Source organism: Lacerta agilis, chromosome 9, assembly GCF_009819535.1.
Source record: "Lacerta agilis isolate rLacAgi1 chromosome 9, rLacAgi1.pri, whole genome shotgun sequence".
In the NCBI taxonomy this organism is placed as follows: domain Eukaryota; kingdom Metazoa; phylum Chordata; class Lepidosauria; order Squamata; family Lacertidae; genus Lacerta; species Lacerta agilis.
This window is the reverse complement of record NC_046320.1, coordinates 18543746-18564102: the sequence shown is the minus strand read 5'-3', so window position 1 is coordinate 18564102 and position 20357 is coordinate 18543746. Positions and strand designations below refer to the sequence as shown.

Here is a 20357-nt window from a genome sequence, read left to right as displayed (position 1 = left end):
ATGCTCCAAGAGGTGGACTAACTGTCACAGCATCCCGAGCTTGGAGACTGATTTGCAAATAGGCATACAGGGTAATGCAGTTTCACACACAATGAAAACACTCTTTCATATTTTTTTAAAGGTTGCCAAGCATCTTAGTAAACAACAACTCTCTTTTATTTAAAAAATCACCTTAAATCAGCATGCAGATATGCAAGAAATTAATATGAGGGGCATTAACCAAAAACTAGAGGTTACTCATTGTCCTAAGCTACCTGGGGTTCATTCTATGCCCATCAACTTCTCAAAGTGGGGTAGAAAAATACCCGAGCATCTTGCCCATACTATGAATTCCATTTTTTTATAGCTATACCATTTCAAGAGGAGATTTCTGCTGTCCATGTACATTTCTGTGCATATATCACCTTGAGATGGCTGTTTAGAAGGTGATTAAAAATGACAACAACGAAAACGACAACAGTTACCCTATTGCAAAGCACTGCAGGGAACCATTGGATTCAATGAGTACAGTGGTGCCCCGCTAGACGAATGCCTCGCTAGACGAAAAACTCGCTAGACGAAAGGCATTCGCTAGCGGAAGGCTGTCTTGCAAGACGAATTTTTGAATGGGCTTGCCTCGCAAGACGAAAAAAAATCCGATTCCCCCCCCCCGTCAAACTGCTCTTCCCCCGTTGGTGCTTCGCAAGACGAAATTTTCGCTATACGACAGCACTCACAGAATGAATTAATTTCGTCTTGCGAGGCACCACTGTAAATTTTAACTCCATAAAGTTAATTTTGTGAGGCTGGCATTATTTTGACACAAATTAACCATCTCATAGTGCAAACCTGACACACCAATTTCTTGTTAGTAATGTTCCTTTGAAAAACAAAACCCTATTAGGCTATTGGGGTATGTTGGACCCACTGTATTATTATTATTTTTACCACGAGTCCAGTATTTCAGCTAGCCATGTTTTGTTTGTTTCCGATTTGCTTGTTCTTCGGTTATGAGGCCAGTATTGCACATATAACACCTCATCTGTTTTCTTCTCCATGGATTTCTGATAGTCCAATAAGGAATTTAGGTTAATATTGTGGGGTATAATGCACTTTGGAATTGAATATTAATAAAATCCATTTTTCTATGTTAGATGGCAGTTATTCTTGAAAACAGACAGGGCCTGCATTTGAGGAATTCACTGACTGATATTATCCAAAAAGCTGGTGCGTGAGAGTTAAGCTCACTGAACTGTTAAATCATGACTGAGATCTGTACATTTCCCATAACATCTTAGGCAAGTGGGTTTTCTTCTCTGTTTATTAAGCTGGTAGTTTTGTTATTTTTACAGGAGAAAATAGGAACATATGGCAGAAATGAATATCTTAAAAATGCCATGCATACCACGAACGGTTGCCAAATCTGCTCTTGCAGTGCATATGGCAGCTTCTATTTATCTCAAATAAAATTGAATAAAAGGAAAGTTTGAGGAAAACAAAGCACTGGCTAAATAACAAGGCCCACATTCTAGTATCAACTACATATGAAGCATTTCTTGTTTTTAGAGAGGCCAGGTTGTGCCTTACTCCTTCGCTGATGACTGTCACTGTAGCATCAGCAACATTCATGGTGACAGGCACCCAGTCGTCTCGGCTGGAGGAGTCAATGAGACTTTCTATAGCGGCATTCAGGGTGTCCATACCTGCAGTTGCAGAGCAATAGAGACAAGATCACTAAAAGAGAGTCAGCGTTTTATGGCGGGAAGAATATCAGGCAAGAATATCAAGCTCACGGGGTGTGTGTGTGTGTGTTTTAAAGTAAGATTTTATTAAAGCTTTTTCATGATACAATAAGATAAAAGAAACAAATCCAGTGCTGTTTTCCTGGGGAAACGCGTGGGTACGCATACCCCTAAACATTTTGTGAATCTAAGTTTGGCCTCATTGAAGGGCAGTATTTCAATATGAGTAGGAAAATGAGAGTACCCCCCCCCCGCAAACATTTTTAAAGGAAAAAAAAAGCATTGAACGAATCTAAATAAAAACAAAAACAGGGAAAGAAAAAGAAAACACCAAAGGAAAACCCAGAAAATAAAGGAAAATGTTACGTTTGATAGAGAAAAACTATTGCTGACATTTAATAATAATAATAATAATAATAATAATAATAATAATAATAATAGTAATAATAATTGGAGAACCCCTTTTGGACTTTTTGCATTAAAAGGAAAATGAATTAATCTATGTGGGTCAGAAGATTGGGAAAATATTGCCTTGTAAAAAGTGGAACAGTTGGGTGTCACTCTAGAGTGAATATTTTGAATAATTTCTTCTATGTAACTGACAGATGTAAAATTGGACATCCTTTTTATTTTTCTTCTCTTCTCACTGTGGTTTTGGGGCACACACTCCCAGCCTGACTCACATTGGGGGTGTATCCGTGAGAATAAAACAAGATGAAACCCATATATGCTACCCTGAGGAAGGGTAGACTAAGCATGCTAATAAGAGTAATGAAAAATAGGGGTGTCCAAGAGAAGCTGCCAAGAAAGATGTAGAAATCAGCGCTGAAGCAGCTGTTTCATTCCCTCATTTATACGCTGATATACACTAGTGGCCAAAATTGTGGAAACCTTTTGGAAAAAGTGTGTTTCCGAGGTTTGATGGCTCATAGCACCTGATTGGCTCTCTAAACACTCATGCTCATTGGCTACATTCAAATGAAGGAAAGCTACTGCATATCAACTTAAGCAAGTTGTGCTTCCTTTTTCTGGTTATTTGGCTGTAACTTTTGATAGAATACAAATAATTGAACAAACTTTGCATCTGTGGGGACGGGAAGGGCGAAGCGGTGGCCCCACAGGTATATGTGCACACATGCAGGGCTGCCACCAACCCAGAGCTCCCTTGAACCCCACTTTTCCTTCCCTAGCCATATCCCTGTTCCAACAAGGATGCCATGCCTGTTGGGAGTACTCTAGTACCTTTGTCAGTGCTAGATTTGAGGTGGTTCCCCTGCACAAGGCGCTGGGTTGGAAAAGATCTCTCACTGAGAAGATAAATTGGGGGGAGGGGCAAATTTTGGCCTCGCTTGGGGCAGCAACACAACCAAAGTCTGCCCCTGCCTCCACCCCTCTCTCATGAGCCACCACTGGGAATCACCATGGCCCATTCTTCTTCACTTTGTCAGTATTTAGGATGGAACAGACTTGCAAAACACGGAAGTGGCTAGGCTCCGAAGAGCCATTTCAGGTGTGTCCAAGGCGTTTCGGCATGACTAACAGGTTTGGACTTTTCTTTCTCTCTTGGGAAAGCGGGCATCTGCATGCCATACCCCAAGCCACGTTTCACAGTCAAAAGGGCTTTGCCATTCAGTACTGGGTGAGGTCAACTCTTTTGAGAAATATCAATTCGAAGCTCTGTACAAACATCTAAGTGGCATATGAATTAATAAGCAGTAAGTTCAGACCCACATCTCAACATTCTGACCATGTTATTTCACATTTGACAGGCAAATCCAAATAATTTAATTTTATCTTTCATGCCATGCACATCCCTGCAGTAACTCCTAGTCTAGTAGAAGCTGGATCAAATCCCAACCGACACATCATAAATTTGGAATAGAACTGTCACTGTCTGGCCCCACAGTTAATATCACTAACAGATCTGAATAACCATAACACCCAAAGTATGCACACTGAAAGTTTGGAGAAATTGAAACGCGTACCCGTCACCTATTTTTATCCTCTGTCAATGAAGAAGCGCGCTGAGATGCTAAAGAGCAAACGTTAAGGGAGTTATGGACAAAGATTCAACCTACCCACTGGCTTAGCTACAGGTAACATGCCCAAGTACTGTACATGGAACTTCTGGACCAGCTCAGTCTTTGGTGTTGGGAAATCTACTGCATGGGAACAAAAATATCGATTTCAACTTATCAAAATTCACATCAGGCAAAATATCCTTATTTCAAGGGCAGAATAAAATAATTCACCAGGTAGTTTATCTCTTAGGGATATCATTATTGATTCTAATAAATCTGTACTCCTTCTACCCACTATCGCACATTAAAAATGAGCCCGAGTAATTTCTGGGGAATTTTTTAAAAAAGTACATCATCATCTTTTACTCTTGTAAAGTAAAAACAGACAAATCTGTTTAGCAGATCTTGCCTACTGCAAATATAGCCAGAGAAACAACCCAAGAGTCTTGTGGCATCTTAAAGACCAAGGAAGTTATTTTGAGCTACGTTCATGCTTTAACAGACTTAACATTACCCCTCTGGAAACACGCTGTGAAAATTCTTTTTATTTATTTTTTTAAAAAGCGGCTATTTATTAGTATTTAATTAGTAAGTCACCTGTTTGAGACTACATAGTGAAGACAAAATCCCAGTCACACAGTACCTTGCAAGGGAACATCTAGGGTGATGTTTGTCCGCTCTTGTAACGAACTGCAAGCCACAGCTTTGGCATTTTTCCGTTCAGCCATAATCTGGAGAAGACCGTGATCATATTATTATTTATTAAATTTGTAGGCCACCCTTCATCCATAGATCTCGTTGTACAATCCTAATCCTGAAAGCCCTTAAAAATGAGTGTTTCTCTTTTTCACCATAACTCAGATGGGTTAAGGAACTGCGGCTACAATCTTATGCACACCTACTTGGGAGTAAGCCTCATAGAACTCATTGGGGTTTCTTTCCCAAAAGGACTGGTCTGCCTGCATTTAAATTTAAAGAGGCATGTTTGACAACCTACAGCTGCAGTGCAAATATTGATGGAGGTGGTGGAAAACTTTACAGGGATGGGAGGTTTTTGCTACCTTTACGAAATGCACCACATCAAAAACCTTAATATATAAAACTTACTGTATATTGCGGCGTATAAGATGACTGGGCGTATAAGACAACCCTCAACTTTTCCAGTTAAAATATAGAGTTTGAGATATACTCAACCACAGATTTTCCACCCGGTGTATAAGACGACCCCCGACTTTTGAGAAGAGCTTCCTGGATTAAAAAGTAGCCTTATACGCCAGAATATACTATATTTGCAATTTGGTACTCTGTAACAACCCCCGTGACTTTTGGGGGCAGAACAATTGAGTACGGAGATCTTGTCCGCAGCATAAGCAGTGATAAGGACAAAGGCTATAGGCACTGAGCTAGCGGTGTCCATAAAATGCTACACACGTTATGGGGGCATGGCAGGGCCATTTCTTATAGTAGCCTCCCACAGTGGCGGAGCTTCATGCTCCGACACTGGGGGGGGGGGAGAAGAACAGGCGGGGGCAGGGATGCCGCGCGTCCTGGGGGCATGGCGCCCAGTGCAAGCGGGGGGACAGCTGTGATGGCACCCTACTGGGATCACGCTGCCGGGGGCGGTACGCTCCCCCTGCACTCCTCTTCCTCCGCCAGTGGCCTCCCATAGGATATTGTCAACAGGTCAGCCCTAGAATGTGTTGAGCCCTCTTTCCTCTGCTGCTAAACATTATCTTTAGAAGCAGTTTCTCCTGAACAGAAATGTATGCCAGGCAACTGTTTGTGTGGAAGCTTTGGTTTGGACCTATATTCTTAAATGGCATGGAAATAGATTTCACTGAAATCAGGGAGACTTCATGTAACACGCTTGGGAGTGTCATATGAGGGTATGTTCGCACAGGAAAAGGGTGAGGATAGAATGAAAACAACAACAAGAAAGCTTGCCTTAGAACAGATTTCGTGCAGGCTTGTGGCAATGGCTTTTGCTGGCGTGTCACATCGAAACACGTGGCACTTCAAAATCCTCGTCTCTCGGTCTCTTGCTACATAGGCAAAGTCTCTGTACAAACAAAATGAATTACCTTATTCAAAGCAGTATCGCCCACGGAAATACCTGCTTCAAAAAGAACACAAAGGAACAAAGATCGTGATGGCTATGCTCTTGCCTTCACTTCTAAATGAAAACCACAGGAGAGGATAATGGTCTCGTGCTTGCATTCTGCTTGCAGGTTCCCCACAGGCGCCTGGTGGCCACTGTCAAAACAGGACCACTGTCCTGATCCAGCAAGCTATTCTTATGTTCTTAAAGATGACAACTGAATGGTCAGAACTTACTCGTTCCACGTACTTAGTAGCTATCGCCATAAAAACAATTAAATGGGCCTGCGTCCTAGTGAGGGATTCCAAAGCACAATTCCCTTTGTTGCAGTAGCAGAGCACATGCTCTCCGGGCAAAGGGTTTCAGGTTCAACCTTTGGTATCCCCAGGGAGCTCTGGCAAGGACACGTGCCTGAAAAGTCTTGGGAGCTCTTGCCAATCAGTCAACAATACTTAACTCGAGGGCCTCACTTGCTGTAAGGCAGATTCCTATGATGATACAACAACAACAACAACAACAACAACAACAACAACAACAACAACAACAAAGGTTTGGAATGTACTGATAACCTTGTTATAATAACAACCTCAGATGCTCTTAATACAGATGAAAATTAACCACAACAAATGCTCTTAAAATGGAGACTGCGTTTTTTGTCACTTGATCTTGAACATATCGAAGACCAGGCCTTTAACCTTTGCTGAGAATCTGCTTAGGGAGACACTGTTTGCTCCCCCCTGCTCTGAAATGATCGCCCTGCCTCAATTCTCTTCCTTAGAAGTCCCCATGGAGGCCTGAGATGCTAAAGGCTATAAGAAGTGCAGCTTTCTGTAAATGCCATGATTCCACAAAGGGGGCAAAGCTGTCACCACAGGCAAAGAAATGGCACCGGCAGGTATCACTGGGGATGGGAGGGAGGAGGGCGGAAGGTAACAGCAACCACCTGCTGCAAAATTATCCGTCACCATTAGCAATCAAATGTGGATCCTTCCTTCCGGCAAGGTCCAAATGATAGGGGGACTTCAATATTTAATCCTATCAGATAGGGAGCTCAGGAAAATCCATAGGCGCAGTTTGCAAGGGTGCTCCGCTGGGGCAGAGGTTCTGTTTAAAGGCTGCCAGAGAGAATGAGACAGGTTCGAAACCTGCTGTGCCTGAAACACTTTCCTCCCTTGTGAACGGTTCTGTAGCAACAATTCACCCCTTCTCTGTACTGCCACCAAGGTACGGTGACCTTGAACATTCATGACAATGCTAATCTCTTGCACAAAGGCCGGGGAGGAGGAGAGGTTACGGTCTTCGCAGATCCAGAAGTGTTCAATATTGAATACATCACCGGAGCCCTTCATCTTGGCTTTCTTATCTATCTCTCTTACTGTGGAATCCTTTCTGGGTCATTTGCTCTGTTAACCTCAATTCTGCATTAGCTCATTTCAAACAGATTAATACGAGGAGAGATTTATGGGCAAACTGTTTACCTGATTTACTAAGGAACTTACAGGCTTCCCAGCTCCATGCTGGGAAACTTAAAAGATGAGGCAGACATCTGCATTGTGACAATTCTTTGTAAGGCAAGGAAATCAGAAACCTTTTTGCATTTGGCTCTCGCTGGGGTGGCATACGTGCATATATTCCATTTTATCCTCGCAACTACCCCGAGGTGAGATTAGGCTGAGAGGAAGTGATTGGCTCCTAGTCACAAAAAGAACTTTCAGGCTTTTGAATACCAGTCTCCCCAGTCCAGTGCTATGAGAGCTAGTGTGGTGTACTGGTGAAACCTGGGTTCAAAGCCCCACTCGACTGGAAAATTCACTGAGCAATCTTGGGCCAGTGGCTGTCTCTTAGCCTAACCTTCCTCACAGGGTTGTTGTGAAGGTAGAATTGGGAGGGGGTGAAGTATGGCTCCTTGAGCTGCTCAGAGGAAACTGACAAATAAATAAAGGTTCAACACACTAGTACTTCAGAAGGGAGTGAGGGGAAGGGGCAATGAAAATGTCAGATTATGGATTATGGAAGTCCTAGAGGCAAAAAGGTCCAGCAAGGTCACAGTTGAATCTAGGAATACTTTAACATGGACCCAGTATTCACTCCCTCTTTGCTGGATTCCTATACTTGATAGTCCCCATTCTCAGCAAAAAGCTGTGACAAAAAGAAGTACAACTGGCTTTCTTCGATGCAGAGGATAAACAACATGGGACGACCTTCATACCCAGTTTGTAAGCTTATCAGAGGTAGTATGTTGAGACCAGGTAAACCCTGGCTTAATGCACCAAAGTTATGACAGTGGTACCTTGGTTTTAAGAACAACTTAGTTTATGAACAACTTGTATTAAGAATGCTGCAAACCCAGAAGTAGGTATTTTGGTTTGTGAACTTTGCCTTGGAATAAGAACATGTTTCGCTTCCTGTTGAGTGTGTTCCATTTGTAAATTGAGTCCCCCTCTGCTATGGGAAAGCACACCTGGGTTTAAGAACGCTGTTAAGTACTGAGCTAGGATAAGAGTCAGAGTCAGCGTTGGTTCCAAATGTCCTTTATTATTAACAACAGAACTAGAACTCAAGAACAACCCATGCTGTGTGTGAGCCTGCCCGAGCCAGACTGACTCGCTCCCGCCTAAAACTGTGTTCAGAGAAAAGAGTCCTAAGATAGCTTGTTTCTAATAGGAGTGTCCGCCCTGCTAGCTCTTCTGTAATTGGCTAGGTCGCACAAGGAGGCGGACCCTGTAAGGTGGTTGAACAGCTCCTATTGGTTCCCATACATAACAAACGCCTTGGTTTAAGAATGGACTTCCGGAACACATTAAGTTTGTAAACCAAGGTACCACTGTATTTGGGTTGGGGTTGTTTTTTTTTGGGGGGGGGTTCACTGTGTAGAGGCTGAGGAGAGAAATGAAATGGCTGAATTGAGCTCGGCAAGACCTGCTTAAGGGCACAGAGCAGAAGGATGCGGTTCTGCGCTGAGAGAAGGCCACAGAGGAAATATTAGGTGCTGAGACTTCCGGTTAGGTGCCGGTCAATGGCGGACGGGAGCCTGGCAGCTCCGTCCTCCTTAAGGCTATAGGGATTACCGTGCCTGCGCCGCGGGTCCCTTAAAGCCACGGGAAGAGCGTCCCGTGGACCGCCTGCCTCGTGGGTCCCAGACGCGCCGTCTTTGCTCCTGATCGACCCTCGTAAGGGGGTAAATCAGGCGAGCGAAGCGCCGGTGCGGGGCTGAAGAGGTGACTGCCTTTGGAGGAACAAAGCAGCGATCCCGCCAGACTTGAGCACCCGACACTTCCTACGAAGAAGTTTTAAAAGGAACTCTGTAAGTAGTACTTTGGAACTGATTTAAAACTTTTAAAGAATAATAACTTACAGAGGAAAGATTAAAGGAAGCCTGCTCCCTTTGAACTGTTTACCGGAGCTGGGTAGCGCTAAAAGATCAAAGCCGCGACTAACGGAAAAGTTTTGCGAACTCTGCTAAACTTTTTAAAAGTGGTTTAAAAGTTGTTCTAAGGATGTTTAAAGACCTAAAAATGAGAAATATGGCAAAAGAAGACACCGCTCTCCCTCAGGATTAGGATTCCGGGTCGGTAGCGGGCTGCAGTAATTTGTTGCCATTTTTTCTTGTTACTGTGTCAGTGACTGTTTACCAGTGGAGACTTTTTAGCTATTTTGTGGCCAGTTACAACGTAAAATAAAGTCTTGGTGGTAACACTGCAAGGGAAACATAATTTCTGACTTGGATTACAAAAGGACTAACTTCTTTTTGACTGAAGACTAAGGAGTTTTAAAAATTGTGAACTCTGTGCCTAAAAGTTAAACTGCTGGATTTGTGTGGAACTCCTGGCTCAGCAGTCTCTTTGTTCTCAGGAGAGAATTGCTGGCCACCTGGTGTTTATTTTTAAGACTGTTGGCTTTCTGCTGTGAATGTCTGAGACGGTTACCACAGCAACCACAGCAACTGGAGTGACCTTGAGATTACAATTGCAGAGCTCACAGGATATGCATGAGAGCACTAGATCAAAAACATCTAGCTCTGCACAAAGAAAAGGCTCTATTTCCCTAACTTTACAAGAGCAAATGGAGAAATTAACTGCTACTGTAGCAGAAATAGCAGAAGGACTTAAATGTGTGACTGAGGGGTTGAAGCAAACACAGGCCTCAGTTAATACAATTACTACATCGGTTAATGCCTCAGTTAACTCTGCAATAGAGAAACTCCAAGTAGACCTAAAAGCAGATATAAAAAATTCTACAGATACCTTGGAGAGATCAATTGGCCAAATTGAAGAAAATGTAAGAAAGAACAGAGATGAAATAAATAAATTGGCACAGGAGGTAACAACGTTAAAAAAGGACTCTGAGGAATTTAAAGTGGTCAAGGAAAAAATTAAGAAAGTGGAACAGAAATTGGACAATATTGACTTGGAGAATTTAGAGGGAATTGGCACACGACAAAGAACTGTAGAAGAATCTCTTGCTTTTCTTCAACTCCACCAGAGAGAGGGGAACCTTCGTCTCAGGGGTCTTCCAGAATTGGAAGGAGAAGACCTAAAAGCCTTTATTGTACAGCAATTTTCGTCATATTGGGAATTGGAAGAAGTAAACGTCGCAGCACGCATAGTGAAAGCCTTCAGATTTGGGCCTAGAGGGTCCAGAGGGAAGAAAAGCAGCAAAACAGTCAGTGACTGTCTGCTGGTACTGCACGATAGAAACGACAGAGATTTCTTTCTGGACCTACACTATAGAAACAACCTGGTGGTACAGTGGAGCAAAGTCATTTTTTATAAGGACATCCCCAGATTTTTTTTGGACAAAAGAATTCCATACAACGATTTGGTTGCAGAACTAAGGAGGAACAACATCTCCTTCAGTTGGGAGTTTCCAGAAGGTCTTGCATTTACATTCGAAGGAAAAAAGACAAGAATTAAATCCCTGGCTGATAAGCAAAAATTTCTGGATAAACACTTGGAAGAACTCAAGGCAGGGCTGCCTGATCCATCCTTACATAGACGTCCAGGAGTATTCCCACCTCCGGGGATACCAGGACCAAGCGACAAAGATCCAGAAGAAGATAAGATAGAACAAGCGACTGGAGGAGAGGATTAAAACAAAGGAATATGGCGCTGAAGTTATTGACATGGAACGTACGGGGATTGAACCAGAGACCAAAGAGACGCAGAGTATTTCATGGATTGGAAAAGAAGGATTTGGACATTATATGTTTGCAGGAGACCCACATAGTTCGGCGACACAGAAGACTATTACAAAACAAAAAGTTAGGCCAAGAGTTCATTTCATCTGATAAGGTCAAAAAGAGAGGTGTGGTAATATATGTAAAGGAGAAATATAATCCAAGACAGTTATTCAAAGACGAAGAAGGGAGATATATCGCAATAGAGATTAAAACACAAGGCGAAAAATTTTTGATTCTGGGACTTTATGCACCAAATGATGGAAAGTCAATTTTCTACAAAAAAATACACGACTTGCTGTTGGACTATTTGGATTACAAACTGATTTGCCTGGGAGATTTTAATGGGGCTGTTTCCACTTTAATGGACAGATCCCAAAGAACAAAATTAACAAATGATGGGAAACTCCCCAAGACCTTTTTTGAAATGGTGGACAATTTAAATTTGGAGGATGCCTGGAGATTGAAAAACCCCACCGAGACAGAGGCAACATACTACAGTGAATCCCAGCAGTCATGGTCGAGGATAGATTATATCTGGATTTCGAATGAATTGACATCTAAAATATATAAAGCAGAAATCGGCCCAAAGACATATTCGGACCATAATCCTGTACAGGTAACACTTAAAATGGTTTCCAAGGGATCTTTTAGATGGAGAATGGATGACGCGTTGATGAGAGATACCAAGCTGGTAGAAAGAGCCATGAAAAAGATGAAGGAGTATTTTCAAATCAATTGGAACTCGGAAGTAGAAAAAAGAATCGCATGGGATGCAAGTAAAGCGGTAATGAGAGGATTCCTCATAAGTGAAAAAGCGAAAAAGAAAAAACTACAAAATGCAGAAATGGAAAGGCTGTTGAAACTAATTAAAGTTAAAGAAAAGGAGTTAAGAGGTCATCCCAAATCTTCAAGAATTCAAAAGGAAATTAAATATTTGCAATCCCAGTATGCTAAAATCATGAATCAAGATTTAGAATGGAAATTGAAAATGATGAAACAAAGATCATTTGAATCAGCGAATACCGTATATACTCGAGTATAAGTCGACCCAAATATAAGCCGAGGCACCTAATTCCCCTACAAAAATGTGGGAAAGCTTATTGACTCAAGTATAAGCCGGTTCACCTTTGCCACTGTGGTAGAGGAGGAACGAGCAGCCCAAAGCAGCCCTTTGGGCTGCTCCTTCCTCTTCCTCCTTTGCTGCTGTGGAGTTCACCCCGTCGCAGGGTTTCGAACCGCCATTCTTCTGATCAGCAAGCCCTAGGGCTCTGTGGTTTAACTCACAGCGCAATGTTCCCTTGTGTTATACAGAGAAGGCTGGGATCCTGTCCTGTTTAAGCAGGAGCCAGGGAAAGTGAGCACCTGTGGGGTTTTAATACTTCCTTAACTGATAGGCTTTCTGCCTTCTGGGGTCTAAAGTTTGCATTTATGTGAGCAGTTCAGGAATGGAACAAGCTGCCTGGGGAGAGTAAAGAACCACCGTTCTTGTACACTTCTTAAGGAATGGTTGACTTGAGTATAAGCCGAGGGAAGCTTTTAAAGCACAAAAGGTGTGCTGAAAAACTAGGCTTATACTCAAGTATATATGGTAAATGTGGAAAACTACTAGCCTGGCAACTGAAGAAAAGACAAAAGGCTAACGTCATCGGCAATTTGGCAGTAAATGGGAAAATAGTGGAAAATCCGGAGGAAATCAGGAACTGCTTTCAAAAATTTTACAAGCAACTGTACAAGGAGGAGAAGATAAAAGAAGAAGAGATAGACCGGTTCCTGCAACAACATGGTCTGCAGAAAGTCCCAGAGGACAGACTAACAACTCTCAACCACCCGATATCGACCCAAGAAATTGAGGAGGCAATTAAAAACATGCAATTAGGAAAGGCCCCAGGACCAGACGGACTAACTGCAAAGTTTTATAAGACTCTTAAAGACTGGCTTTCACAGCCATTGAAGGAAGTATGCAATAAAATACTAGAAGGAGATAGGGCACCAGAAACGTGGAAAGAAGCCTTTATCACGCTGATCCCAAAACCAGACACAGATAGAATGCAAATGAAAAACTATCGTCCAATTTCCTTATTGAATGTGGATTATAAAATTTTTGCAAATGTTATGGCTACAAGATTGAAAAGAGTGCTGAAGGATTATATACATAAAGAACAGGCGGGTTTCCTTCCAGGAAGACAAATAAGCAATAATACGAGAATTATTGTGGACATTTTAGAAAAACTGGAAAGAAACATAAATACTGAGGCAGCACTATTGTTTATTGATGCGGAGAAAGCTTTTGACAAAATATCTTGGAAGTTTATGAAAAAGAATTTGGAAAAGATGGGAGTTGGAGAAAGATTTTTAAATGGCATTAAAGCCATTTATACTGAACAAAGAGCTAAAATAATAATAAATGGCGTGATATCGGAAGAAATTGAAGTCCAAAAAGGAACAAGACAAGGGTGCCCTATCTCCCCTTTATTATTTATAACGGTCCTGGAGGTCCTTCTAAACATGCTACGAAAAGAGAAACAGGTAAAAGGAATCAGAGTGGGAGAGAAGGAATACAAATTACGCGCCTTTGCAGATGACCTGATGCTATCCCTACAAGAACCAGAAAGCAGTGTCCCCAAAGCCTTAGAACTAATTGAACAATTTGGACGTGTAGCTGGCTTCAAACTAAACAAACAGAAAACCAAAGTTTTAAGTAAAAATATGAGTGCAGAACAGATACAAAGAATACAGGAGGGCACTGGCCTCACTTTTGTTAAATCGGTAAAATATCTAGGTATCAATCTCACAGCAAAAAATGTGAACCTGTACAAAGACAATTATGAAAAACTGTGGATAGAGATAAAAAAAGACTTGGAGATATGGACAAGATTGAAACTGTCGTTAATGGGAAGAATAGCTGCCATTAAAATGAATGTTCTACCAAGGATGCTGTTTTTATTCCAAGCCATACCAATTTTGGATAAGATGGACTGCTTTAAGATCTGGCAAAGGGATCTATCGAAGTTTATATGGCAGGGCAAAAAGCCGAGAATCAAGTTTAAGGTGTTAACAGACTCCAAAGAGAGAGGTGGTTTTGCCCTGCCGGATTTAAAACTTTATTTTGAAGCAGCTGCCTTTTGCTGGCTAAAAGATTGGTTTAAATTAGAGAATGTAGATGTGTTGGACTTGGAGGGACATGATAACATGTTTGGTTGGCATGCATACCTTTGGTATGACAAAGTTAAAATTCACAGAACTTTTAAGAGTCATATAATTAGGAAATCTTTGTATCAGGTTTGGACTAGGTATAAAGACTTATTGGAGAGAAAGACACCTAGATGGATATCGCCAGTGGAGGCTAAGGCCTACAAGAGACCAAATATGTCTGCTAGATGGTTGCGATATATGGACATATTGCAACAAGAAGGGGACTCATTTAAGCTGAAAAGCTATGATCAAGTCAAAAGTCAAGTCCCTGACTGGCTGCAATATCATCAAGTACACGAAACTTTTAAACTAGATAAAAAAGTTGGTTTTCAGGTGGAGAAATCAAAACTGGAAACAGAACTGATTGAATCGAACTCAAAAAACCTTTCCAAGATGTACAATTTGTTGCTAGAGTGGCATACTAAAGATGAGTTGGTTAAATCAACAATGATAGATTGGGCAAAAGATGTTGGTCATAATATTATGATGGATGACTGGGAGAGATTGTGGAGGAAAGATATTAATTTCACTGCTTGTAATAGTTTAAGAGAAAATGTAATGAAAATGATATATAGATGGTATCTGACACCAGTTAAGCTAGCTAGAATGAATTCTAAAATGTCGGACGTGTGTTGGAAATGTAAATCGTCAAAAGGTACTTTTTATCACATGTGGTGGTCGTGTTCAGGGGTAAAGGCCTTCTGGGACAAGATTTATAATGAGCTTAAGAAGGTAATGAAAATTACCTTTTGCAAGAAACCAGAGGCTTTTCTCTTGAGCATGACCAATGAGGAGATACCCAGTCAGGACAGAGTGTTTTTTATGTATGCCACAACAGCCGCTAGAATTTTATTGGCAAGAACTTGGAAGGGCGAAGAGATACCGACTATTGAAGAATGGCAGATGAAATTGATGGAGTACATGGAGCTTGCAGACCTCACCGCCAGAGTCCGAGACCAGAGGGAGGAGAAGGTGTCACAAGATTGGAAGAAATTCAAAGACTATTTAGTTAATCATGTTAAAATGAATGTCTGAATGTTTGTGCAGAAATATATAAAAGAATCGGCTTTTGAAGTCTAAGTAGAGTTATAAATGTTAAAGAAGATAATATTTGATTGGATAGACCTATTTGTATAAGAAGATGATAAGATGTAGAATATAAGTTAAGGAATATTTTTGTCTAGATAATTTTAAGAAATATTAGAATGTTGAGTTTAAGTTAATGATAAAAGAAATGAAGCTACCTTAAAAGTATATAGGTTTTTGAAGACAGAGGAGGGACCAGGGGAAGTCCCCCTAAGAAGTTAAAACAAGTTTAGAAACAGAGATAAGGATTTAGTAAGGTTTGTATAAGTTTGTTTTGTTATATGGTTTTACTGTATTTTTTTGGTTATTGCTTGTCTATTATGTTTTTATGGTGTTTATATATGTAGGTTTAATGTTGTTTTGTTTGTTTCATGGAAAAATAATAAAATCTTATTAAAAAAAAAAAAAAAGAAATATTAGGTGCTGCAAGTGTGACAAAAGCAGATTTTTACCAGCCATGCTGCTTATAACTTACATTCCTGTACAACTACTTTTGTTTGCTTCAAATTGTAAACTCAGACCAGCCCCAAGGCTACATGGTAGAGCCCTCGCTTCGCTTTTCTTACGATCCCTTTTTGCTGGTTATGCTCTTCCTAAGTCAGGCCCATTGATTCTCCCTCTTGCTGGGAGGTAGTTGCCCTTTGGGTTTGTGTGTCGAATTTGGTGAGCCTTCCGCCTTTTTCATTTCTTTAAATCGCAACTAGGAGCGCCCGGAACGAGAGAGGATGCAGTTATTGCACCCTCAGCAGCTAGATAGGCAACTGAGCACCACATGAAGGAGCTTTGGAGTCTGGACAAAAGGGGCACGGCCGTGACTGAGGGAACCAATTTTGCTCTTTAGAAGAAACCATTGTCGATGGGTTTCGGCTGGTTCAGGAACAAGTTAATGGGTGGAGTCAATGTGGCTGCTCTCTCAACATGGTTCAATTCAAAATATGCCCCCTATTTAAAACGGTTGCCAAACAAGGCCCCCCAAGCATAGTTTTCCAACACCTGCCACGTACTGTTTTATGCAGAAACAGCCGCTCACCCAAATATTAATTCTTTATGCATACAATCTGCTGGTAGTAACGGCAATTATCAGTTAAAACTAGATTGAACTGTTATTCTGAAGCAAATCCGGAAAACAAGGAGATTTCTTGGCAGGGCTGGAGGGGAGAGAATCAATTACATGTTATGGCATGCAAGGCTGTGGCTTTGTTGATTAGTCCAAACACAAAATAATCCTTTTAATTTAAGGTACTCTGGTCATCTTATTATAGAACAAGGTGGCCCGGGGAGAAAAATAACCTTTTCAACTGAAAGAAAAATGATGAAATAGAACAAATAGGGGGGGGGGGGAGATACTCCGTTCTTTTACTTTAATTCTTTTAAACGGTTATTCTTTGGGATTAATTGGATGGCTGTGCTTATTTAACACCCAGTTAAGCATCATTTAACCGTGCAATGATGGTTATGTAGCGACATAAAACAGAATTTATGTGACCACTGCCTGGTATGAACGAGGCTAGTCATTACACTAATGCCTGAAATAATTTCTATTATTAGAAAAATGAAGGAGCTGCAGCCACAAATTCATGCTTAGGGTTGTAGCAAGAAGTCCCACTTTTATAAGACTTTAAAACATTGCACATAGGAAGCTTCCCAAGGGTGCAGCCATTCCCTCCTCCTGCATTCTCAATTGATCCACTGTCTTGCAAACAATGACTGTTTTCACATGTGGCGTTTAAATTGCCTTTGGAGATTCAGTCTCACTCTTCTTTCTCATTATTGTTTGTTGTCGATTGTTGTTTAGCATTAACATGTCACAAATCCATTTGCTTGCAGAATTCATTTATAAACAACGACAATAAGCTAACCGTGCTAAGAATTCTTCCCGTCAAATATTTTTCTGTCTACCGGTACACTCCTAAGAAAAATGACGTGTAGATTTAAAGGTTATTCTTGGAGTGGCCGATGAGCTTCAGAGTGGATTCAGACAAGGTAAAAGCTTGGAACCAAAAGCGTGGAACCCAAAGACTACAAATCCAGAAATACCGTATATACGCGAGTATAAGCCGACGCAAATATAAGCCGAGGCACCTAATTTGACCACAAAAAACTGGGAAAACTTATTGACTTGCGCATAAGCCGAGGGTGGGAAATGCAGCAACTACTGGTAAATTTCAAAAATAAAAATAAATAAAATTACATTAATTGAGACATCAGTAGATTAAATGTTTTTGAATATTTATTTCAAAGAAAAACAGGGGCAAGGAGTTCCATAGGCTTGACTCTGCACCACAGGAATAAGCGTTTTCTTTTATTTGCCCCCTCCCCTCTTCCAACAGTTAGGCTTTCCTTTTTATTTCTTTGTTGTATTTTATGTCCAATATTTCCATCCCCCTACAACCTCTATCAATAAATGGGACTGATTCCTGAGTGTGAGGGGGTTTATTTTCAGGCCCTTTTCTTCCCTCCCCAAAGAACCCTCCCTTCCCAAACAGCCAAGCTGTGAATGGATCCAAAGGAAGATAAGAGTTGCAGAGCTCCTGTCACCTTGCCTCCTCCTGGGCTTTGCAGAGAGGAGGGGGGCAAGAGCCTCTGTTCCTTGACTTGGGGGTCCTCCCTGCACCCTCCCCTTCATCCCAGGGAACCCCTCTTCTCCCCAATGGACCCTTTGCAAGATGAGCAGAGACTCACTGGATTCAGGAGGCGCCAGGGATGCAGCACATGCAGAAGAGAGATACAAAGGCCCCCTCCTCCTTTTGTAGGTGGGCTTGGTATTTCCTGACCTCTCTAGGAATCCCACTCAATCCTTTTTAACCCTTGGCAAGCCAGTGCCCCCAGCTTCTCTGATCCTGTCCTGTGCCTTTTGCAGGAAAGAGCTTCTCTCCACTTCTCTCCCCCCCCCAACTGACAGAGGGGGAAGCATTGTGCAGTGCTTCTCCGATCCTCCATTCTGTGCCTTTCTGCTGGTGAGTGGAGGCAGAGGCGTCTTTACCCTTCCAGCTTGTGTCTGGAGGCGCTAGGACCTCGCAGACAGCTGCAAACGCACGGGATGGGATCCTGCGGGATCGGAGAAGACGCGTCTCAGATCTCCATCCTGCGCATTTCCTGGTGGGGGGGGGAAGCGGAGAGAAACTCTTTCTCTCTGCTTTTCCTACCCAACCACCTCGCAGACAGCTGCAAACGCACAGGACGGGATCGGAGAAGATGCCCCCGTCCTGCACATTTCCCGGTGGGGTGGGGGGAGGGAGAGGGAAGCGGAGAGAAGCTCTTTCTCTCTGCTTTTCCTTCCCCACCGCCCGCCTCACTTGCGCATAAGCCGAGGGCGACTTTTTCAGCCCAAAAAATGGGCTGAAAAAGTCGGCTTATGCGCAAGTATATACGGTAAGTGTTCTGGTTTGCGAAGTTTTTGCGAAAGCCAAACATGCTCCAATTTGAGTGCCACACTTCCGATCTGAGTGCTACGCTGAGGTCTGTCTGTTTTTGCTATTTATTTTGCATTTTTGTGGCTCTTTTTTTGTTTGTTTTTGTGACTGTGCGGAACCCGATTCAGCTACTGATTGATTTGATTGTGTGACTGCAGTACATTGTTTTATTGCTTTCATTTTATGGATCAATGGTCTCGTTAAATAGTAAAATTCATGTTCAATTGCTGTTTTAGGGGTTGCTTTTAAAAGTCTGGAATGGATTAATCCATTTTGCATTACTTTCTATGGGAAAGCGTGCCTTGGTTTTGGAACGCTTTGGTTTTGGAATGGACTTCCAGAATGGATTAAGTTTGAGAACCAAAGTACCACTGTATTAGACACTTAAAAAACAAACAAACCCACAGTTGGCCCTAGTACCTGACCTGTGAGACTGGCAACCAACCCTGTTGTTATTCAGCATGGGGCTCATTTTCTCCAGCATGCTCTTACTTTTCATCAACAACAGGGTTGGTGGTTTTGGTTCAGAGATGCTGGCCACACTAAGAACTTATATTGTGCAAGTAAATGCTGCATAGAGAAACCCTGAATTGTCATGCAACTGTGTTTTGAGAGGTGCAAAGGTGCAACGCCCCTTGTACGTTGGGTCATTAATTCGTGGACATACACGAGTTTCCATGTCGGCCACACGGACGCTTCCTTCCTGCTCATGAGAAACTTGCTTGATCTGAGGAAAATTAGATGCCCTCAAGAGCGCAACACACAAAGCCGACATATTCCAACAAGCGGCAATTTCTGCAAAGTGTTTCACTCATTTCGCCGCTTATCCTTTTACATCATTTCTGTATGCTATTTTTCTAGCCTCATCAGCACACCCATCGAGTTGTAATTCGTGGCTAAATGAAAGCTTATTAACTATTTTGTGCAGTAGGTTAGACTGATTCTGCAAAAGTTGACACTCATGCCCTGGACAGTCAATGTTCTGGTGCAGAGCAAAACAAATCACACAGAGAACAATGTCTTCCTATCAAACTTTAGCCTTCAGCTTAAATTATCTATTGTCTTGTGGAATTCTGTCAGATCTCGGCTTGCTGATCTGTCTTTCAGAATTTCAGCGCTGCAATTCTTTTCCACCTTAAGCAAAACAGTGGGTTTTCAATTCTTCCATAAAGTCCATGAAATATAAATACTCAGGAAAACCACTATCTTATCCCCTGGCAGTGCTCCCTCCAGGGCATTGTAAGAAGATTGTACTGTTGTGGCTCACAGAGCTTTAGCCTTGAAGAGAAGAACTCCCTGATGGTATCAAAGCCAGTGACTTTTAAAAGTACTGAGCTCTATTAAGAATACAGCCTCAGAATTCTCTTGTATAATCCTTCTGACTTCAGTCCTGTAACACATACAATGGGTCCTGGAAATTTAGAATAAGTGAAAGGTGGACTGCAGAGACGAAAGGGATCAGAGAGGCCATTTAGGCCTAGCCAGGCCACCCACCCCTTCACAGACTGAATAAACTAGCAAAAATGTATTCACCTAAATTCAATAAGCATGGTATAAAAGCACCACTATTTCTAAGCAGTGCTAACAGCAGGTTTGCCAAAGACCATCCAGGCACAAGAGGGAGGTATCAGCAGGAAATGGAAAACC

At 42.0% G+C, this 20357-nt stretch overlaps 1 protein-coding gene across 13 annotated transcripts in view; it reads right to left on the bottom strand.

Moving 5' to 3' along the window:
- The window catches only part of APBB2 (amyloid beta precursor protein binding family B member 2), a 101534-nt gene that overhangs the window by 2092 nt on the left and 79085 nt on the right, over positions 1-20357 (bottom strand). For 11 of the 13 annotated variants that reach the window (XM_033159614.1, XM_033159616.1, XM_033159620.1 and 8 more), the window contains 4 exons: positions 5687-5801; positions 4386-4473; positions 3800-3883; positions 1567-1682 (listed from right to left, as the gene is read on the bottom strand). In XM_033159614.1, the coding sequence (XP_033015505.1) occupies positions 1567-1682; positions 3800-3883; positions 4386-4473; positions 5687-5801 (403 nt within the window). The remainder of the gene's footprint in view (positions 1-1566; positions 1683-3799; positions 3884-4385; positions 4474-5686; positions 5802-20357) is intronic. The other 2 variants (XM_033159615.1, XM_033159625.1) reach the window with 1 other exon arrangement.